Raw genomic sequence first — 18244 nt, forward strand, 5'->3', positions numbered from 1 at the left:
ATATATATTGTAATTGTTTATGTTTATCAATCTACCAAATGCCAAGTGAGTGAACTTGAAAGCATTCTTTACAGCATTTTTCCACACCTGCCTAAAACTTGCACAGTACTGTATACATTATATTTAAAAAAAAGGAATAGAGCAGCTTTGTGTTCAGGTTTTACCTGAACCTTCTTACCCACCTGGCCAACAGCATCACCCTCCTTTTAGAAGTGCACAAGATCAGGGTTTCCCAGTCTCAGAAGCTGGCAGAAGGGGTTTGGGGTGTGATGGGGGACCCCCGTTTCCAGGCTCTGAGATGGAGAGCGGAATTGACTAGGTGCCGAGATGCTGTTCCGGGGGGCTTGGATTGCACACACCTTCTACACCCACTACACTGACTTGATGGTCTTCCATCTTTTAATAATAATTTTCTGTTACGCTTCTCCTTCACCTGCGGCACTAGCTGGTGCTATTGCAGTGTTTCCGGCTGACTGCCGTCTCACTGCTGAGGAGAAGGCAACATAGTCAGGCCTCGTTCTACGATTGCGCATCTATTGGTAATTTCTGAACTATGCTAGGAACCAATGTTCTTGTTCATTTTTTATAGATCTCCTGTTCAGGGAGGTGAACGTTTAAAAGACGTTTATCCCAAATCCATGATGTTCGTTGCACTATTTTTTTCTCCCTCATGCGCTGAGATAGTAAATACTGTAGCTCATTTCCCAAAGAACTGCATTTTGAACCCCAAACACTTTGTAACAGTTGACAGCTCAGAAAGAGTAACGTTCCCCTTACGGCAGTGTTGTCCAAACCTGGCCACTTTAAGATGAGTGGACTTCAGCTCCCAGAATTCCCCAGCCAGCCACGTGGCCAAGTTTGGACAGCACTGCTTTATGGCTTCCCCCACCTGAATTTCCAAGGCTGGGCTGGGCTCCTTCCAATGTGGAGGAGGCCGAGGGAAGGGCAAGGCTGCTTCTCCCACTCTAGTCCTTGTTCGATAGTGGAGCAGCAGCCTGCCCTGGCACCTCGCACCCTCCTTGAGCCTGGGCCGCATTAATCCTTCGAACGCAGGGGCAGGCCAGGACAGAAGAGGGCGAAGAGCTAGGGCTTTCGGGCTGTCCCTCTATCCTGTCTTGGTCTGGGTTTGCTTTGAGATATTTGTTTATTTTTTAGGTCAGAGAATGCATGAGGTGGAGGGGACCTTATCAGTGTGAAAACCCACAGAACTGCCCTGGACTGTCCAGCCAGTCGGAAAGCTCCAGGAAGGGGGAGCACACTGTTAGTTTAGGCAAATTGCTCCTATTATTTATTCTGAATCTCCTATACGTTCAGCTTCAACCCGTTGGTCCTTGTTGCTTTCAACAGAGGACAGACCTCTCTTGCATACGGTAGTCTCTGAGATATTTGCAGATCGCTTTCCAGCACCTGAATCTTCCCCTTGGCAAGCTAATTATGCACAGCTCACAGGACTGTGCTTCCACTCCCCCACCCCCACCCCCACCCCATTGCCCGATAAATCTGTGGACCTGCTCCAGCGTCTTCAAGTTGCCCAAAACTGGAGACTGAAATCCAGATGTACTATAATCAGAGTACAATGAAACGATTACTTCCTGTGATCTGGACCGATGCTTATGTTAAGCTCAGTTGTGAGTTAATGTACCTATTTTGTTTGATTTTCTAGTGAAAAGCTGGATACAATTATTAAAACAGCACAATTGGAGTGGGGGGTTCAAGGTACTCTGCAGGAACAGTTTGGTGGCAGGTTGTCCGTCCCTGCCCTTAACTAAAGCCAAATAAATGCACTGTAGTTTCATATGAAGTGTGAACTCAAGCACCAGTGTCTGCAGGATAAAACTGGAAGCAAATATTCCTGGTTTTTGTCTTTGTGGCAGGGCTGCAAAGGAAAAGATGGGGCCTAGACATCTGATGCCCCAGAGGACATGCACACCAGTCTCCAAGTTGTTGCCAAAGAGTTGTACTTTCATCTCTCAAACAATATGCAGTCTTTTCAGAGATGTGCAGGAAAAAGAATAGAATAAAGCAGACATCCATTCCCTTTATCATGTGAAGAAACATTTAAGAGCGCAGTGAAGCATGGGGAGCCCATCATTTAACATCCAGAGAAGCTATGTTTTCATGGCAAAGTTGGCAAAATACACCATCTACCTGGAATCTCTATATCCAGCAGCAAAAGGAGCTTCAAGAGGAAGATGGGGATCCAGCAGAGGGCATTTGTGGAAACGATGAAGAAGAACCTCTTGGCTAAAGTCACCTCCATGGCGAAAATGCTGCGCTTGACTGTCTTGGCTGCAGTGGCATGGATGGAATAAAACATGCTGCTGTAGGCAAATACAATGATCACAAATGCCACCAGGTTCAGACCTGCCATGGGAAAAGGCGAGAAAAGCTAACTTAATACAAATACAAAGGGAGTGAGATGTAGAGAGTTCCTGCTCTCCATCTTGATGCTAAGGTTTTAGTAGGGTATAGGGTACCCTACTGCCAGCCACAGTCACTGCTTCAGTCACAGGGCCTGGATATTTTCGGGCATGTCTCCTGGCAGTTTTTATCTTTGCACATCCATGATGAATAAGGAGAGAATGTTTGAACAGCCCCACACACCGCACCAGAACACAGCAAGATCAACAGAACTTTTCTCTATTCAACCATGGAATGAAACAGGTTTGGGTTCAATGAAATTCCATTTTAAAACTACTTTTCCTTGTGAAGGAGCCGTTGACTTCTATGGATAATAAAATTGGACATTCCCCATTCAGGTCTTGTGGCCTTGGCACTTGGAAGCTACTGTCCAAATGCAAAGTATTGTTGGTGCAAGCCAGCTGTGTTCCGATTTGTGCAAAGTATTTTGGTGCCTAAGGCAGGAAACTTGAATGTTGGGCTGGAGAGCAAAATGTAGCAATAAATGACAATTGGGCTGCCTTTTAATGACATCTCAGCTAATTCATGGGAGGACTGGCTTGGTAGGCAGAACTCTAAACATCTGGCTGTGTTTAACCATAATAATAATATAACAATAAAAACCAGGCCTTGTTTTGTGGTGCCTAGAATGTGGGCATCACTTTGTTGCCTTGAGTCTTGATGGACCAGGCTACCTCCAGTATATTTGTTGTTCCCAGTATACCTTTCTCCTGGATGCTCTGTGCCTTTCCCCCACTTATTTCCTATGCCATGCCCATTAACCAGAATTCTCTGGCCCCTGAGTGACCACTGGACTGCTCTGGGGGATTTCTTCCTCCAACTGAGGGTTTATAACCTCAATATTTTGTATGTTTGTTTCTGTGAATCTTGGCCAAACTACAGGTAGTCCTTGTTTAGTAACCACAACTGGTTCTGGCGAAATGGTCACTAAACAAACCATGTATCAGCGAGAGGCAGAGACAGAGAGACGCTGCAAAGAGGTCCCACTGCTTCATTCAGACACAGTTCTCCTGTGTAGCAAAACCAGCAACACTCTCACTCTGGTGTGAGTTGTTGTCAGGTGCAGAAACTTGGGCATAGGTGTGCGCATTTTTACTACTGTTTACTACTGTTCATTACTGTTATATTTGCAAACAGTCACTTTCTGAGGCAGTTGCTAAACAAGGACTACCTGTATTTGGCCACATTAGCAGTGGCCCTCCAATCTGCAAAGGGTGGGGAGATTCATCCCTCCCAGTCCACCTGCAGTTTCATTCATGCTCATCCAGGACGTATTAGAATTAGTCATGGGGGGGGAGTTTGCTGCTTCAGCACAAAGAACCAAAGCCCATCCATCCCTCCTAGGTGCCAAATAATTTATCTCCTCTCCCCAGGACGATCTAGAAAGTCTTACCCAGGAATATGCCTGCGGAGTAGGCTCGGGCCCCTCGGCTCTCGTTCTCCCCAGACAGGAGGGGGAAGCAGACACCATTCCTGCCATAATAGTTGCCGAAAGACTCCTTGCACAAGAAGGGCACCACTGTCAAGGAGAGGCCCAGAAGCCAGATGATGGCCAGGGCAGAAAAGGTTTGCCTCTTGCTTGCCCCATAGTGGCTGAATGGGAACACGACGCACAGATACTTCTCCAGAGTCATGTAAGTCAGCACCAGGACAGAGACCTCAGAGGAAAGCATGGCCAGGCTGCCTACCAACTGGCACGATTTGCTTGCCATCCAGCTCTGGGCATGCTTGTTGTACTCTCTGGAGAACTTGAGGTCAAATGACCCAAGGGAAAAGAGGTAGATGCCCATCAAGCAATCAGCACCTGGAACAGAGACAGGAAGGGATGACCGGCTTTTGGTGAAGAAATAGTAAAAACTTTCCCACACTGTTTCTCTTCCACCTGGCCACGGATCAGGGCAGCTTGTAAGAACCGCAAAATAGCATTTAGTAGTGTTGAAAATGCTACGGTGATTACTTTAAAAACAGCTTTAAAATTCCACATCCTGCAGGAAAGTGAAAGTAATACATGGATTCCTTCTGTATATGAACAGTGCAGGGCATTCCAGTAATTTTACAGCCCCTGGGTTTTATCAGAAAAGAAAATCTCAAGGCACTTGGACATTTTCTGGCCAGTCAGAAAGTTCGGTCTAGTTCTGGTCATATTCAGAGATGTTGGCGTAAGATGCTTAGTGCAGTATATTAGAAGTACTAACTGGTGTATCTATGATGTACTGAACTGTTAGTTTAAGTTTTGCTTTTCCTGAATCCCACGGGCCATATTAGCAACGTATATCATTTTTTAAAATTTCTTTTTAAAAAAATTATGCAATTATATGCTGGCTTTTAAAAGAAAAACTTTCACACGGTGGAATACAACCAATATCATTAAAATTATTACAGTGCCAGGCAAGAGTCATTATGGAATTGGGCAGCCTTAGAAATTGGATTGATAAATGACAATAGTGGGAATATCGAACCTGACAGCACTAGCGGGCCCAGCCCTCCTCCAGAGGAGATCAAGAGCAAATATGGAGATAAGGCAAAACAGTTCCAACCAACCAAGAAAACAGGAAGCTATAAAGTTGCAGCACAACCAGAGGGCAACTGACCTGTAGATCTTGCTGAACTGCAACCCCAGCCCTTCTCACCGTCAACCATGGTTCAGCAATATCTGAAGTACTGTAAATTGTGATCCTTGTTTATCATTTTTATTAACTGTATTTATATCCCACACACTTCTGGCACAAATAAATCTTTGGTCTAGACTTCCCCTGTTATTTGAAAAAGTGAAATTCCAGGTGAAAAACAAAACAAAGCAAACCTCTCCCTGAAGTAAAAGGAGGACCACCACAGGTGTGGCGGGTTCAGTACCTGAGATAAAGCCACCTGTTGTGATAGCAAGAATGGCGGCCGTGACGTTCCCCCCTCTGTCCCTGCTTACAGCCCTTCCATTTTGTTCAAAAAGCAAGCCGTTTGGCTGGAGTCCAAAGAACCCGCAGCTTCTAAAAAACTAAACTTTTTAAAAACGGTCAACTTTTTACGGAGCTGCACACATTCTTCGGGCTCTGCCAACCCAAAACAATCAAAGAGCTCACCTTTGTCAGAATGGACAGAGATTACGCTTACTTTAAAAAAACAAAACAAAACAAAAAGCCAAAGTGGCCATTTCAGGGCTCCCCCAGTGTTTAAAATACCGTACAACCTTTTAAAGGTCGACTGCTACCATTCCTGACCCCGGCACGGGGCCTTTCCCCTTCTTCCTGGTGCTTCCTGGACTGACCATGAGGCACACGTTTTTAGAAGCAGAAACAAAGCCTGCTTTTAAAAGCTGAAAGAACCTGGAAGCGGTCACTCAACCTCCTGGAAGGTTTCTGAGAAATCAAATGCAATCACTGCCCCGCATTCCTGGAGGGGGTGGGCAGGACAAGCACCAGGCAGACCCCGTTCTGCTCCTCCTGTTTGCTGCACCACACATTCTTCTGGGCCAACGCCCCCCACCCCAGATCCCACCCCAGGGGAATTCTGTGTGGAATTCGTTGACACCCTTGCAGACCACCTTCCAGCAGGAGGAAAAGAGCAGCTGGTGACTAATCCAATATGCGCAGTGAGGAGACATACCCAAGGAGGCTTCAGAGAAGTAGCTCGGAGGCCACTAGCGCACGCTCTGAATGCAAACCAGAGCAACTGCTTCTGCCTTGCCTGCCACAGGATCGCCCTCCATATCCAAGGCTTTACCACTCTAGCCTCATCTCACTGAGGCAGTGGTTTGTTATAGCAGCCCCTGTAACGTTTTTATAGTGGCCCCTTTTCTCTCCCAGACAGCGCTTCTACCTCCCATTTCACATTTCCCATACTTAGAAGGTGCAGGCCTTGCTCCTCTAGGTCACTCTCTATCCTGCGACTTTCCAGAAAGACTCAATCCGCTGCACCTCAGGCCACGTACACCCTGGATAAGTGCAACTTGGCGCTCATCATCTGTACCAAACTGCATCAAGGCAGAGTATCCCAGGAGGTGGATCCTGAAAGTCATATTATCTGATGCAGGGCTACTTGGAAGCAAGAGTGCCACTGCCCTGACCCTTCCCTCCCTCCCTTCCTCCCACTGGCATGCTTACAGCAGAGACACTTGATGGCCATGGTGTGCTTGCTGTTTTCAGTGACAATGAAGGACCGGGTGAAGATGACAAAGAGGTTCCCAGTGCAGCTGAGAAAGGCAACCACCCAGACAAAGACTCTGAGGATGATGTTGGCCAAGAGATTCTCGAAGGAGGAAATCCCATCCGTGTTCGGCTTACAGCTGCGGACGTGAGGGGCAAAGCTGCAGTACTGGAACTTCTTAAAGTAGCTGTGACAGACAAGAAGGGGTCCTTGTTCAAATTCAGAGGGGTGGGATACAGTCATTCTTATCCAAGAAGAGATGCCGGCCTCCCATTCTGTTCATTAATACTACAGTACAGCACTCTCAACTCATCTGGCTAGCCCCCCACGTCTTTAGGAAGGGCTGGTCCAGCGCACCTAGGACTTCCTTAATATGCCCTCTGAGAATTCCTGTAATGCTTCTAAGGCCTTCGTCTTCTTTAGCAAAGCCAAAGTCCTTTCCTGTTATCTCTGGGCAATCAGAATAAGCATTAGAAATCCACATTTGATCAAGCATTGTGCTCTGAACATCAACCACTCTTCTTGCTCTCCTTTTCATGGTTACTGCTTTGCTTACAAAAGATCACACATAGCTTTGTGACCTTCAGTTGCTAATACTGCATTATCATGGCTTTTTCCTTATGGTCAACACGTGGTCTCAAAATACAGGAATTGCCAACTCCCACCTGAGTATAGTGTGCCAAATGGACACATGTAGCTTTTCTTTCAGGAATCTGTGAAGGACAGCAATCCTCTTACAACTGGCTGAAACTCTGGGAGGTTTCCCCCCCATTAATTATGGTTTTAAATTCAGTTGAATACGTTTCTGAGAAGCCCAAGGAATTGTTTCTCATCACTACCACTGGCTGTAGCTGTTTGAGTAACCTCACCCCTTCTGCAAGATAGAGAAGACCAACTGCAGGGCACCTAGTCCTGAGTAAGCAGAGCTGGACTCTTTTTTCCACCACTTAGCATGGTGTTGTCCAAACTTGGCCACTTTAAGATGTTGGCTGGAGAATTCTGGGAGTTGAAGTCCACTCATCTTAAAGTGGCCAAGTTTGGACAACACTGACTTAGCAGGAAAAGCAAAGGAGCAGGGAACAAACAATATTAAGAAGGCAGAAGCATATAAAACTACCTGTGTCACACAGTATTTTGAGGCAAGGGTTTCTACGCACGTTGGCTTAAGGGTAGAGTTATATTTTTTCTGGATATCCTTCAACTTTATGTTCCAGATATTGTCTGCTTCCTTGGATCTCTTTTAGGTTTTTGATTTTAAGTACAGGCATTTGGAAAGTATTCAGACCCCCTTCACTTTTTTCAGTTTTGTTATGTTGCAGCCTGACACTACAATCGTTCAAATTCATTTTTTTCCTCATTAATCTACACTCATTACCCCATAATGACAAAATGAAAACAGAATTGTAGAAATGTCTCTAAATGTATTAAAAAGGAAAAACTGAAATATCACATTGGCATAAATATTCAGACTCTTTGCAACAACACTTGAAATTTAGCTCAGGTGCCTCCCATTTCTCTTGATTGTTGCTGAGTTGTTTCTACACCTTGATTGGAGTCTACCTGCGGTAAATTAAATTGATTGGACATGATTTGGAAAGGCACACACCTCTCTATAGAAGGCCTCACAGCTGACAATGCATACTGTACCAGAGCAAAAGCCATGAGGTCAAAGGAACTGCCTGCAGACCTCAGAGACAGGATTATTGCAAGGCACAGATCTGCGGAAGGCTACAAAAAAATTTCTGCTGCACTGAAGGTTCCCAAGAGCACAGTGGCCTCCATAATTCTCAAATGGAAGACATTTGGCACAACCAGGACTCTTCTAAGAGCTGGTTGCCTGGCCAAACTGAGCAATCGGGAGAGAAGAGCCTCAGTAAGAGAGGTGACCAAGAACCTGATGGTCACTCTGACTGAGCTCCAGAGATCCTATGTGGAGATGGAACAAAGTTCCAGAAGGACAACCATCACTTCAGCCCTCCACCGATCTGGGCTTTATGGCGGAGTGGCCAGACGGAAGCCTCTCCTCAGTGCAAAACACACGAAAGCCTGCTTGGAGTTTGCAAAAAAGCACCTGAAGGACTCTCAGACTGTGAGGAAGAAGATTCTCTGGTCTGATGAAACCAAGATTGAACTGTTTGACCTCAATTCTAAACGTTATGTCTGGAGGAAACCAGGCACCGCTCATCACCTGCCCAATACCATCCCAACAGTGAGGCATGGTGGTGGCAGCATCATGCTGTGGGGGTGTGTTTCAGGAGCAGGGACTGGGAGACTGGTCAGGGTTGAGGGAAAGCTGAATGGAGCAAAGTACAGAGATATCCTCAGTGAAAACCTGTTCCACAGCACTCAGGACCTCAGACTGGGCCGAAGGCTCACCTTCCAACATGACAACAATCCTAAGCACACAGCCAAGACAACACAGGAATGGCTTAGGGACAACTCTGTGAGTGTCCTAGAGTGGCCCAGCCAGAGCCCTGACTTGAACCCTATTGAACATCTCTGGAGAGACCTGAAAATGCCTGTCTACCGACGGTCCTCATCCAACCTGATTGAGCTTGAGAGGATTTGCAAAGAAGAATGGCAGAACATCCCCCAATTCAGGTGTCACGTCATACCGAAAAAGACTTGAGGCTGTAATTGCTGCCAAAGGTGCTTCAACAAAGTACTGAGTAAAGGGTCTGATTACTTATGCCAATGTGATATTTCAGTTTTTCCTTTTTCATACATTTGCAAACATTTCTAAAATTCTGTTTTCACTTTGTCATTATGGGGTACTGAGTGTAGATTAATGATAAAAAAAATGAATCTGAACGATTGTAGTATCAGGCTGCAACATAACAAAACTGAAAAAAGCGAAGGGGGTCTGAATACTTTCTGTAGACTCCACCAAAGAGCTGCTGCCTGCGTCACTGTTTCTTTTTCTGCATTTGCGTAAAGAGCCAGAAGTGAGGCTGAAAAGGGGCAGCAGAAGCGTCCTGTGCGTGCAAACGCTGCCCTTGTGCTGCTGTCTTTTATTGCAGACCCAGCTGTTGCCACCCTCTATGCATCGTCCACCCTTTTTGGTGCCTGTAAAGCTGCTGTCCACAGGAGGAACCGGGCGCTCTGCAGCTGCCCTGGAGCCGAAAGAGGGCTGGTGGCAGGGCCCCCTTCATACCCAGAGCACTTGAGTGGGGCCCCCGGCAGAAATGGCATAACATTAGCTCTCGCTTCATTCATGCTGGAAGAGCTAATGCGAGCAGTTCTTTTCATAACACATTTTATAGAGTCATTTTTCTTAAAAAAAAAACCTTGTTTGCTCAGCACTTAATGGACATTCAGGCACACATACTAACCATCCTTGGGGCAAGAAAGAAATGGATTTTGAAAGGCTGGCTAAATTGAGGCCAGCTGACGGTGCTAGCAATAAATGGGACTAAAAGGCCACCTTTTTTCCAATGATTATTCTGCCCGTGTAAATGAAGCAAATGCCGACCCTTGTGCTCCACAACAACGTGGGTACTAAATTCATTTTGCCTGCCTGCCATTAAAAATAACACTGGAAAAATCCATCTTCTTGCCAAAAGCATTTTGTGTGTGTGTGTGAAAGAGGTTTCTGTTTTTCTACTTCATTCTCAGGGCATGTTCAACCTTCTTGTGGTGTTCTCTGGTACTTTCTCAGCTGCCCCATAACAAGGCCCACGGAAGGCCTTTGATTCAAATTCATTGGGATTTAGCTGAAATATAGATGGCCAGCAAGGAAGCAGCAAGCTGGATAGATAATGTATACTCTGAAAAACACTGAAAAATATTTCAGGCAATTTATTTTACATTGGATTGGATGAAAACAGTTTTAAAATGCAAAGGAGGAGGAGGAGGAAGAAAAAGAAAAATAGCACAACCAGAAAAACACAAAGTAACATTGCAAAGAATTCTTGTTATTTAGAGATAATTTAAGAGAAAATCTAAATTTACACTAATGTTCTAGAGAGTGTTTTTTAAAAAATAATATCTCTATTTTGGAAAATGTATTTCCTTAGAAAAGAAAAAAAGAGAAAAAAAGAAAAAAAAAAAAGAAAAATCAATATCCTCTTCTCCTCCATAACTTATATAGTCTTGTGTATTTTTTTTTTTTTAAATGCGTTTTGCACTGCAGGCAATTGCAATTACGGTAATTGATGAGAGTTGCCGCTTCCCTTCCTTCCCCCATGGAGAGCAATATTCACACACAGCACTTTCCTTAGTCCAGTGTTGTCCAAACTTGGCTACTTTAAAATGAGTGGACTTCAACTCCCAGAATTCGCCAGCCATGAAACTGGGAATTCTGGGAGTTGGTCCGCTCATCTTAAAGTGGCCAAGTTTGGACAACACTGCCTTAGTCCATTGGGCACGTAAGACGCTTATGCGGATTCCCCAGACTCTGTCTAACTATCAAAGTTGATGGCGCTTCTACCTGTAATGAGAGACTCTCTCAGGGCCAGGTGCTGAGAATCTGTGTTCTTCCAGCATGAATCTTTGAATCTAATTATGTAAAACTACAAATTATTAAATTAGTGAAGGAAAGCTACGGGGACTGTATGATTTAGTGCTGGTTTGTGATTTACTGTTCCTGAGAATGGTTCTGAGCATGTAACTATTGCATTTGCCCTTGAGTTTAGAAATTCTGCAATATATGTACAGTATATAGATAAGAGAGAGTGCGCGTGCACACACATTTTATGGACTATTAGCTGCTGCACTGCTTCTAGTACTACCTGAAGAAGCCATTCCAGAGTAAAGCCAAAACATGGAAACTCTAATTGTGTCATTTACCAAGTGGGGATAACACAAGTTAAATGAATTGGTCCTTTTATGCTTTGGGGGCAGAGTGGGGGGCTTTTAAAGGCAAAACGAATGCCTGTATCTTTTAGAACACGACTCTTGGCCCTTCAGACTAATCTCAGTGGTACGCCATGGGGAAGCAAGCACTGCCTTGGACTGTGGCTGAAGCACCACTCGGACCATTTATCTGAGCCCACTTGCCTCGGTGCGTGTCTCTTCCTCGGCTGCTCTTCTGGGACTTCCACACGGCAGCCTAAGCTGCCTGTTTCTCCCGCTGTTTCTTAAGCCAGCTTCAGAAATTCCAGTCCAGGTTGTGGTGGGTTGGCAATGGGGCTGAGCTGGAGCTCAGTCTGGGCCAGGGCCACCGCAAGGCCTCTGGGTTGCTCCCTGCTTCTCCCCTTCACGCCCATGCAGGGAAGGTGAGCCGCCCTGGTTGGCTCTGGTGGGCGCTCTTCTACCAAGGCCCAGCTTTTCCCCTTGGGAACTATTCTTAACTCACTAGTCCCTGTCCCTGTCCCTTGCCTTGCCTTCCTTGCCTTGCCCAGATATTTGCACACACGGCTGCCTTCATCCCCCCTTCCCACACCATCTCCTTAAACCTCTTTCTTTTTTCCCAGGCCATACCTTCATTGCTCTGATGCCAGTTACCAAAGCAGAGCAAAGGGAACAGGTTGTTCTTCGTCCCTATGCTCCTCTGTAGGTCCATGGCAACTCATAACAGGGAGGACTGAGAGTTCACAGTCCTGGAACTTTCCTCCCTTGTAGCTTAAAGACATTTGAAAAAATAAAGAGAAGGGAAGGCAAACTTCTTGGTCCTGGGGAAGGGGTGAGCAAGCAAGGGGGGCATGCTTTACCCAACTTGGGCAGAAACTGAAGGGATGCCCACTGGGAGATATTAAGGGTTAAATGGAGCAAGGAGCTTCTAGGGAAGGGGGGCTGACTCTGGCTGCGGCGAGCCCCTTGACTGAGGGCCCTCAGCTGGAAGACTGCGAAGACAGACCGGCTGCTCCCAGCAGAGGACAGAGCAGCCTGGCACCCGGGAGGGCAGGGCTGCCCAGGGCAGGGGCAGCGGGGCCAGCACTGCAGCCCCTCGGAGCTGGAGCTGCGACTGGCACAGCGCAAAACCCTGGCAGGGCTTCAGCCGGCTCGGGTCGGAAGCCAGCGCTCTCGACCCGAAGCTGGAAACGGGGGCAGGGGGTGCGTTTGCTGCGGGCTGGGCACAGAAGACAGTGTTACCCATCCCCACACTCAGGAAGCAGTGAAGAGCTGTAGCGGTGACGGACCAAGCAGAAAGTGTGCAACTGCACACAGTCTCTGCTTCTTGGGCCAGGGTGGCTTGTGCCTGAGAGAAATCAGAGTCTGTCCCAGGTAGTTCAGCAAGACAGCATTTTGGTCTTTAGGTTTGAGAGCCCCCATCCCCCGCCCTCTCCCGAGCTACTTACATGTGAGAGAGATTCACAAGTTTCTCAAACATAGAGGTTTGAATGTTAGGGATCTCCAGACTTTCCAAATCCCTGCAAAATCAACCCATTGGAGAAGCGTAAGCCACCTGTCCAGAGCGACAGAATGATTCATCCATCAGTATCGGCCGGGGAACCCGGACACTTACAGAGAGCGCAAGTGGGGTACGTTGTCAAAAACATCTGGACAGAGCTGGTGCAGAGGATTGTCTGAAATAATTCTGCAAAAAAAATGGCCAATACCGAAAGCGGGATAATCTTTTGAAAAAGCCATCAGCGTTAATATCTGCTGTTTTTGTCCTGCCTAATAGAGTCATGTATTTGAATGGAAAAAAAACGTTACAGGGAGGCCCCAGTTTAAGAATGAAGTCCATTCCGGAGGTCTGTCCTTGAGTCAAATTTGTACATAAGGATTACGGTATGATGCTGCGTAAGTAGTATGTGCAGTGAACTCGAACCCTTGGGTATTTAACTCGAATTTTGCTGCAACAGGTTCTGTTCTTAACTATGGGTCATCCGTAAACCCGTTCTTAACCTGGGGACTACCTGCGTGCAGATTTCACAAAGCAAGTGGATACTTTCAACTTATTATATTTTGTTGAAATGCTACTCTTAAGGAATCTAAAGACAATAAAGTTAAATAATTCCATTTATAAAAATAGTTTTAAGAAACGGAAAAGACAGTACAACTACATATTAAACAGCAAATTTTAGGAGTAAATGCTGAAATATTTTTGCCCAAAGAGTTCTATTTAAATCTGGCCAGGGTTTTATACATACAACTGCTGTAACTCATGCAGGCCACGGAGCGATGATGAGATAAGCTCCTTCAATCTGTTGGAGGACAAGTCCCTGTCAGAAACAAAGAACAGATGGTCTGAGATGGGTGATTTGTGCAAGTCACAGATAAAAAATAACAAGCCAAGTGTCATTATTTACACCCTCATAGAAGAACTACAGTGGGACAAACCAACATAGTCCAGCATTCTGTGCCCATAGTGGCCTCTTGGGGACTTGCAGAGATAACTTAAGTTACTGGTGTGCCCATGGAACACCTCTTCTTTGCAAGCTGAACTGGTTGCTGGTTTGCTTCCGGGCATGATTCAAGGAGCTGGTTGCTACCTATAAAGCCCTCCATGGTACAGGGCCTGGTTACTTGAAGGACCGCCTGTCTCCCATGACATCTGCCCGGCCCATTTGATCCTGCAGGCCTGGCACTCTCTGGGTTCCTTTGCTTAAATAATATCATCTGCAGGACCCTGGAAGTGCACTTTCTCTGTGGCAGCGCTTGCCCTCTGGAACAAGGTTCCCCCTGAGATCGGAAGTTGTTTGAAGGGGCCTGAGGACCTGGCTCTTCACCCTCTGGTCCTCACGTGAAGGTGCGTGGAGCCCCCTTGGATTGTGTGGGTTTGCTTCTTTTTCATTCCTGTTTGCTTCTTGTCATCTTTTATTCTTTTTTGTCTTTTACTGTATTTTAAAAACTATTTTTACAGAATTGTGCGGAAAACAAATTTAATGAATAAATAAATGGGCCTAATTGCTCATGTTTTCCATTAACTAGTATGGAAGGGTGAACCACCAGAGATTTTAGATTCTGTGTGACTAGGAGCCACTGACAGCCTTTTCTTCCATGCACTGATTTAAACACTTCCAGGTGGTGGACACCTACTACAAATTATGCACTGGACCTTGATTCAGTACAGGAGATCTATATTTGTGACATACCCATTCACATTTTTTATAAATGATTTTAGCTATAAAATCTATATCCTGCATTTTCACTGATCTTTAAAACAGAGACAATGACCATAGCAATAATATTAGCAAACCATTCAAATAAGATTTGGGGAGAGGCTGCTTAGGTAAGGTAGCAGAAAAGGAGAGAAACAGAACTGAATTTTAGCAAAGGGTTATCGATGGTGGGGGTCAAAAAACCAAGATGGCAATTACACTTGCTCAATCAAAGCCCCACCTTTTCTTGCATGCATGTGCCACATGTAAAAATGGGGTGGGGATGGACTTCTGCTTCTTGCAGCAAAATGACTGGCAACACAAGGGAAGATTGACGGGAGGTACTTACAGTTCCACCAGCCTGTTCAGGTTCAAAAAAGTCCCTTCCTGGATCCATTCGATCTTGTTCCTGTTCAGAGCCCTGGAGGATGAAGGCAAGTCTAAGTAACATTTTATCTGTAATGCATTATTCATTCATTTTATACGTACAACTGTTACTACTTCTACTACTATAAGCAAAGGTTTCTTCACCAACAGAGCCTGAAGAAAATGGCTAAAAGCCCCCACAATTTAATAACAGGATCAAACTATTAATAAAATGATAATGAAATATAGAAACTGCAGCCACAACCTATGTCTCCAAAAGGCTCACCATAATATTTGTAATTTTATTAGTCATGGCAAATTCAGCTTGGCTGACCTAGAAGTTCCATAAAATGCTCACAGGGGAGAAGTGGTCCGTGCTGGCCCTCAGCCTCCATGGATTAGCCTGTTGTTCCAGCAGTTCCATCTCTCCCTGTTCACGGTAGATGGTCTCAGATGGGTCTGCCATCTTGGCAAGATGGATATCCCTGAGGGTGCATTTCACCCAAACAACAGATTACTCTCTGAATATCTAAAAGCGCATTTGTGCAAGTAGAAACCCATTTTGCTTTCAATGAAAAATAAGTAAGATTTTCTGGCTACATTTCCCTTCATGATTTCTCTGCAGAACTTTTCAAATAGTCCTTCCCCCTGGGTGTTCAACATCTGCCTTAAGGCACTGAGGAATGTGGCTGCTGAGTGAACTGCCATGTGCTGATGTTCTCAGTCTCAGTATTATTCAGAGGGCACACAATTGCCGATATTGAAAAGGTTAGATGTGCCTCAAGAAAGTAGAATAAACCATGGGTCTATGCAAAGAATCTTAAGATTTACTTTCTACTGAACAGGCAGTTGGATTGAGCATGACGTGCCTCAGATAAGCCTCCTGGGGGAGGATCTTATACTCTGGCCAAATGTTTCCTTCAGCTATTGGTCAGTTCTCACGATTTCAGTGATTTAAGTCTCCATCTTCAGCAGTGAGAAATCATTCCCTGACTGAACCAGAACAGCTTGCTCCTTCTCCCTCATAAAACTGTCTTTTCTGCAATGTCTGTGACAGGGTATGTTTATATTTCAAATCTTGCCCATGTTTACATTTCCATGAAGTTGACACAGAGAGGACTTTGGGCTCACATTCCCAGTCAAAGCCAAAGGCACTTGCCTGCCTGCCTGCCTACCTTGAGACAAGAAGAAAATGAATTTTTCTTCAATGTGGAAACTTTTGGGAAAAACTAGGTGCTCCATCTCTCAATGTTACCTACTAAATGTTCAAGGACAATGTCCCTATCTGGGATTAGAGATCTGAAGACACTAGAACGAAGCTACTGCTTTCTATGATTATGGATGTTCATTTTAAAGGATCTCACTTCAGACTTTCCTTCTGAAGTATTACCATCCAACAAAGAGACGCCATCAAGTGAAGGAAGAGCCTCTGCAGGTCCGTGTAATGTGCATCCTCGCTTCATCTCTGTCCCAAGGACCAGACTGGAGTTTCACTGGGCTCCCAGTCCCCTGCCAAGAGCCCGAGGCCCGTGACCTCAATGAACGCGGCAAGGATTGTGCTGCCTGATGGGAGATCCACAGGAGCCAGTCCCAGGGAGTTTTGGAGAAGAGGAGCAGTCTGATTTACACATTTCTTCCTTGCCTTTTGTGTTCTTGTTCCATGGACAATTTGTAGCTTGTGTACAAGGATAATATACATGCCATGCAAGTGCACTGAATTCTCTCCAGAGGAAACAATGCCATCGTGTTTAGGAAAACTACAATCTGTTGTTGAATCTGCACATTCTCCAGAAGACACTCTTGGCTTCATCAGCAACTGGACATAATGTTTCAAAGCAGGACACATAAAATACGCAATAAGAAACTCTCCAACTGACATGAACTTGACCAAAAATAGGTGCACAGAGATGAAATGCAGAACTCAGCCCAGCAATTGGCACCTCATTTGCACTTGCTTCTTTCTTCGGCTTTTAAAACAAAAGCTTTGGCTAATTCAAATATGACGGCCTAAGATAGAAACCGGCCATGATGCTAATTAGCGTATATCCTTTGGTGACAGTGAAGCTGATCACTAGTTTTGGCTTTTATGAAACAAACTTAATTGGTTATCACAGCTGACTGTGACTGGTATCACCGCTATGTTAAGGAAAAGCCAAGAAACCGGAGGATAAAATGTGCAGATTAAAAAACGACACGCATCCCCAAGTGATTGGTCAGCCAGATGAAAAATACTCACAGGACAGTTATCTGAGCACATCCCTGGAAGTCAGAACTTTGCAAAGTCTGCAGCTGATTTCCCTCCAGATCACTGCATGAGGGGTGGGGTAGGAAATATCAACAATGAAATAAGTAAATGCTTTGAATCCTCCAACGTGAATCTGTTGCAAGCTTAGAGACATTCTCTCCTGTTCCCAGGTCAGGCCCTGGCAAGGATCAGAAAGATCTCTTTCTGGCAGGTTGGGAGGCTGAGCACAACTTTTGTGCTTCAGAGAGAACGAGATCTCTCCCGTCCCTGAAGTTATGGCCCGGGAAGTGGGCATCCACAGTAGGCAGGCAGGAAATGCTGTTCCAGAGAGCAGGAAAGAGCCTCGCCAGGCTTTGCTTTTGTACTACCAAGGTCCATACTCTGGGCTTAAGAAGCATTCCCCGTCCCTCTTCCCAACCTCACATGTATTTTAGAATTAGATGCTAGTGTGAGATTTCTAGCTCTGTTCTCTGGAGCTCTTTGTCCAGCCTGGGCAAAGGTGACCGAGCTTCCTTCAGCACAGGGCAGACTAAGGCAGGGTGCCCTCCCTGGCTCTCAATAACCAATTGGAGGAAACGTATCCAGGTTCTCCTCCCACCCAACCCAAACTGCAAAATGGGAGAAACTCACAGCCAGTTTAGCTTTGGAAGGTCCATACAGAGGGAAGGGCTTGGCATGGCCCTCAGGGAGTTGTTGTGCAAGTCCCTGCAATAGAATCACAAAGGAGATGTATGTAGTTGTGGATTTCCAGATGTCATCCCTATTCTTGATATATCTAATCACTCTTTCCCATGGCTATTCTGTATTCCACCCCATCTTTTCCATGTCTGTCAGTCCTTCTTGGGCAGACCCTTGTCTGTGGCTGTTTCAAATGGGAACCATACCAGCAATTGAGGCCCCAGTGGGGGTAGAGCTCTTCCTACCCAATCTCAGCCAGACTCAGTACAGGAAAACTGAATATCACCCCCCAAGTTTCAGGCAGTGTGCAATTCTTGGAAGTGTTTGGCCCTGCCAGATTTGGAAAGCATCCATTATTTACAGGATACTGCCCCAAACTGTCTTCAAACCCAGAACGGAACAATTA

At 45.6% G+C, this 18244-nt stretch overlaps 1 protein-coding gene across 1 annotated transcript in view; it reads right to left on the reverse strand.

Annotated features, from left to right (window-relative positions):
- LOC103055778 (relaxin receptor 1-like) overlaps nt 1–18244 on the reverse strand; it is a 33900-nt gene that overhangs the window by 4234 nt on the left and 11422 nt on the right. The window contains exons 8-16 of the mRNA XM_088129259.1: nt 17791–17865; nt 17152–17223; nt 14899–14970; nt 13599–13670; nt 12968–13039; nt 12801–12872; nt 6519–6748; nt 3815–4225; nt 2149–2364 (exon numbers count right to left, since the gene is read on the reverse strand). Of these exons, the coding sequence (XP_087985385.1) occupies nt 2149–2364; nt 3815–4225; nt 6519–6748; nt 12801–12872; nt 12968–13039; nt 13599–13670; nt 14899–14970; nt 17152–17223; nt 17791–17865 (1292 nt within the window). The remainder of the gene's footprint in view (nt 1–2148; nt 2365–3814; nt 4226–6518; nt 6749–12800; nt 12873–12967; nt 13040–13598; nt 13671–14898; nt 14971–17151; nt 17224–17790; nt 17866–18244) is intronic.

This window comes from Python bivittatus, unplaced genomic scaffold (genome assembly GCF_059951505.1).
Source record: "Python bivittatus isolate LINGU-HERP-01145 unplaced genomic scaffold, Pbiv_v1 ctg000790_np1212, whole genome shotgun sequence".
Lineage (NCBI taxonomy): Eukaryota > Metazoa > Chordata > Lepidosauria > Squamata > Pythonidae > Python > Python bivittatus.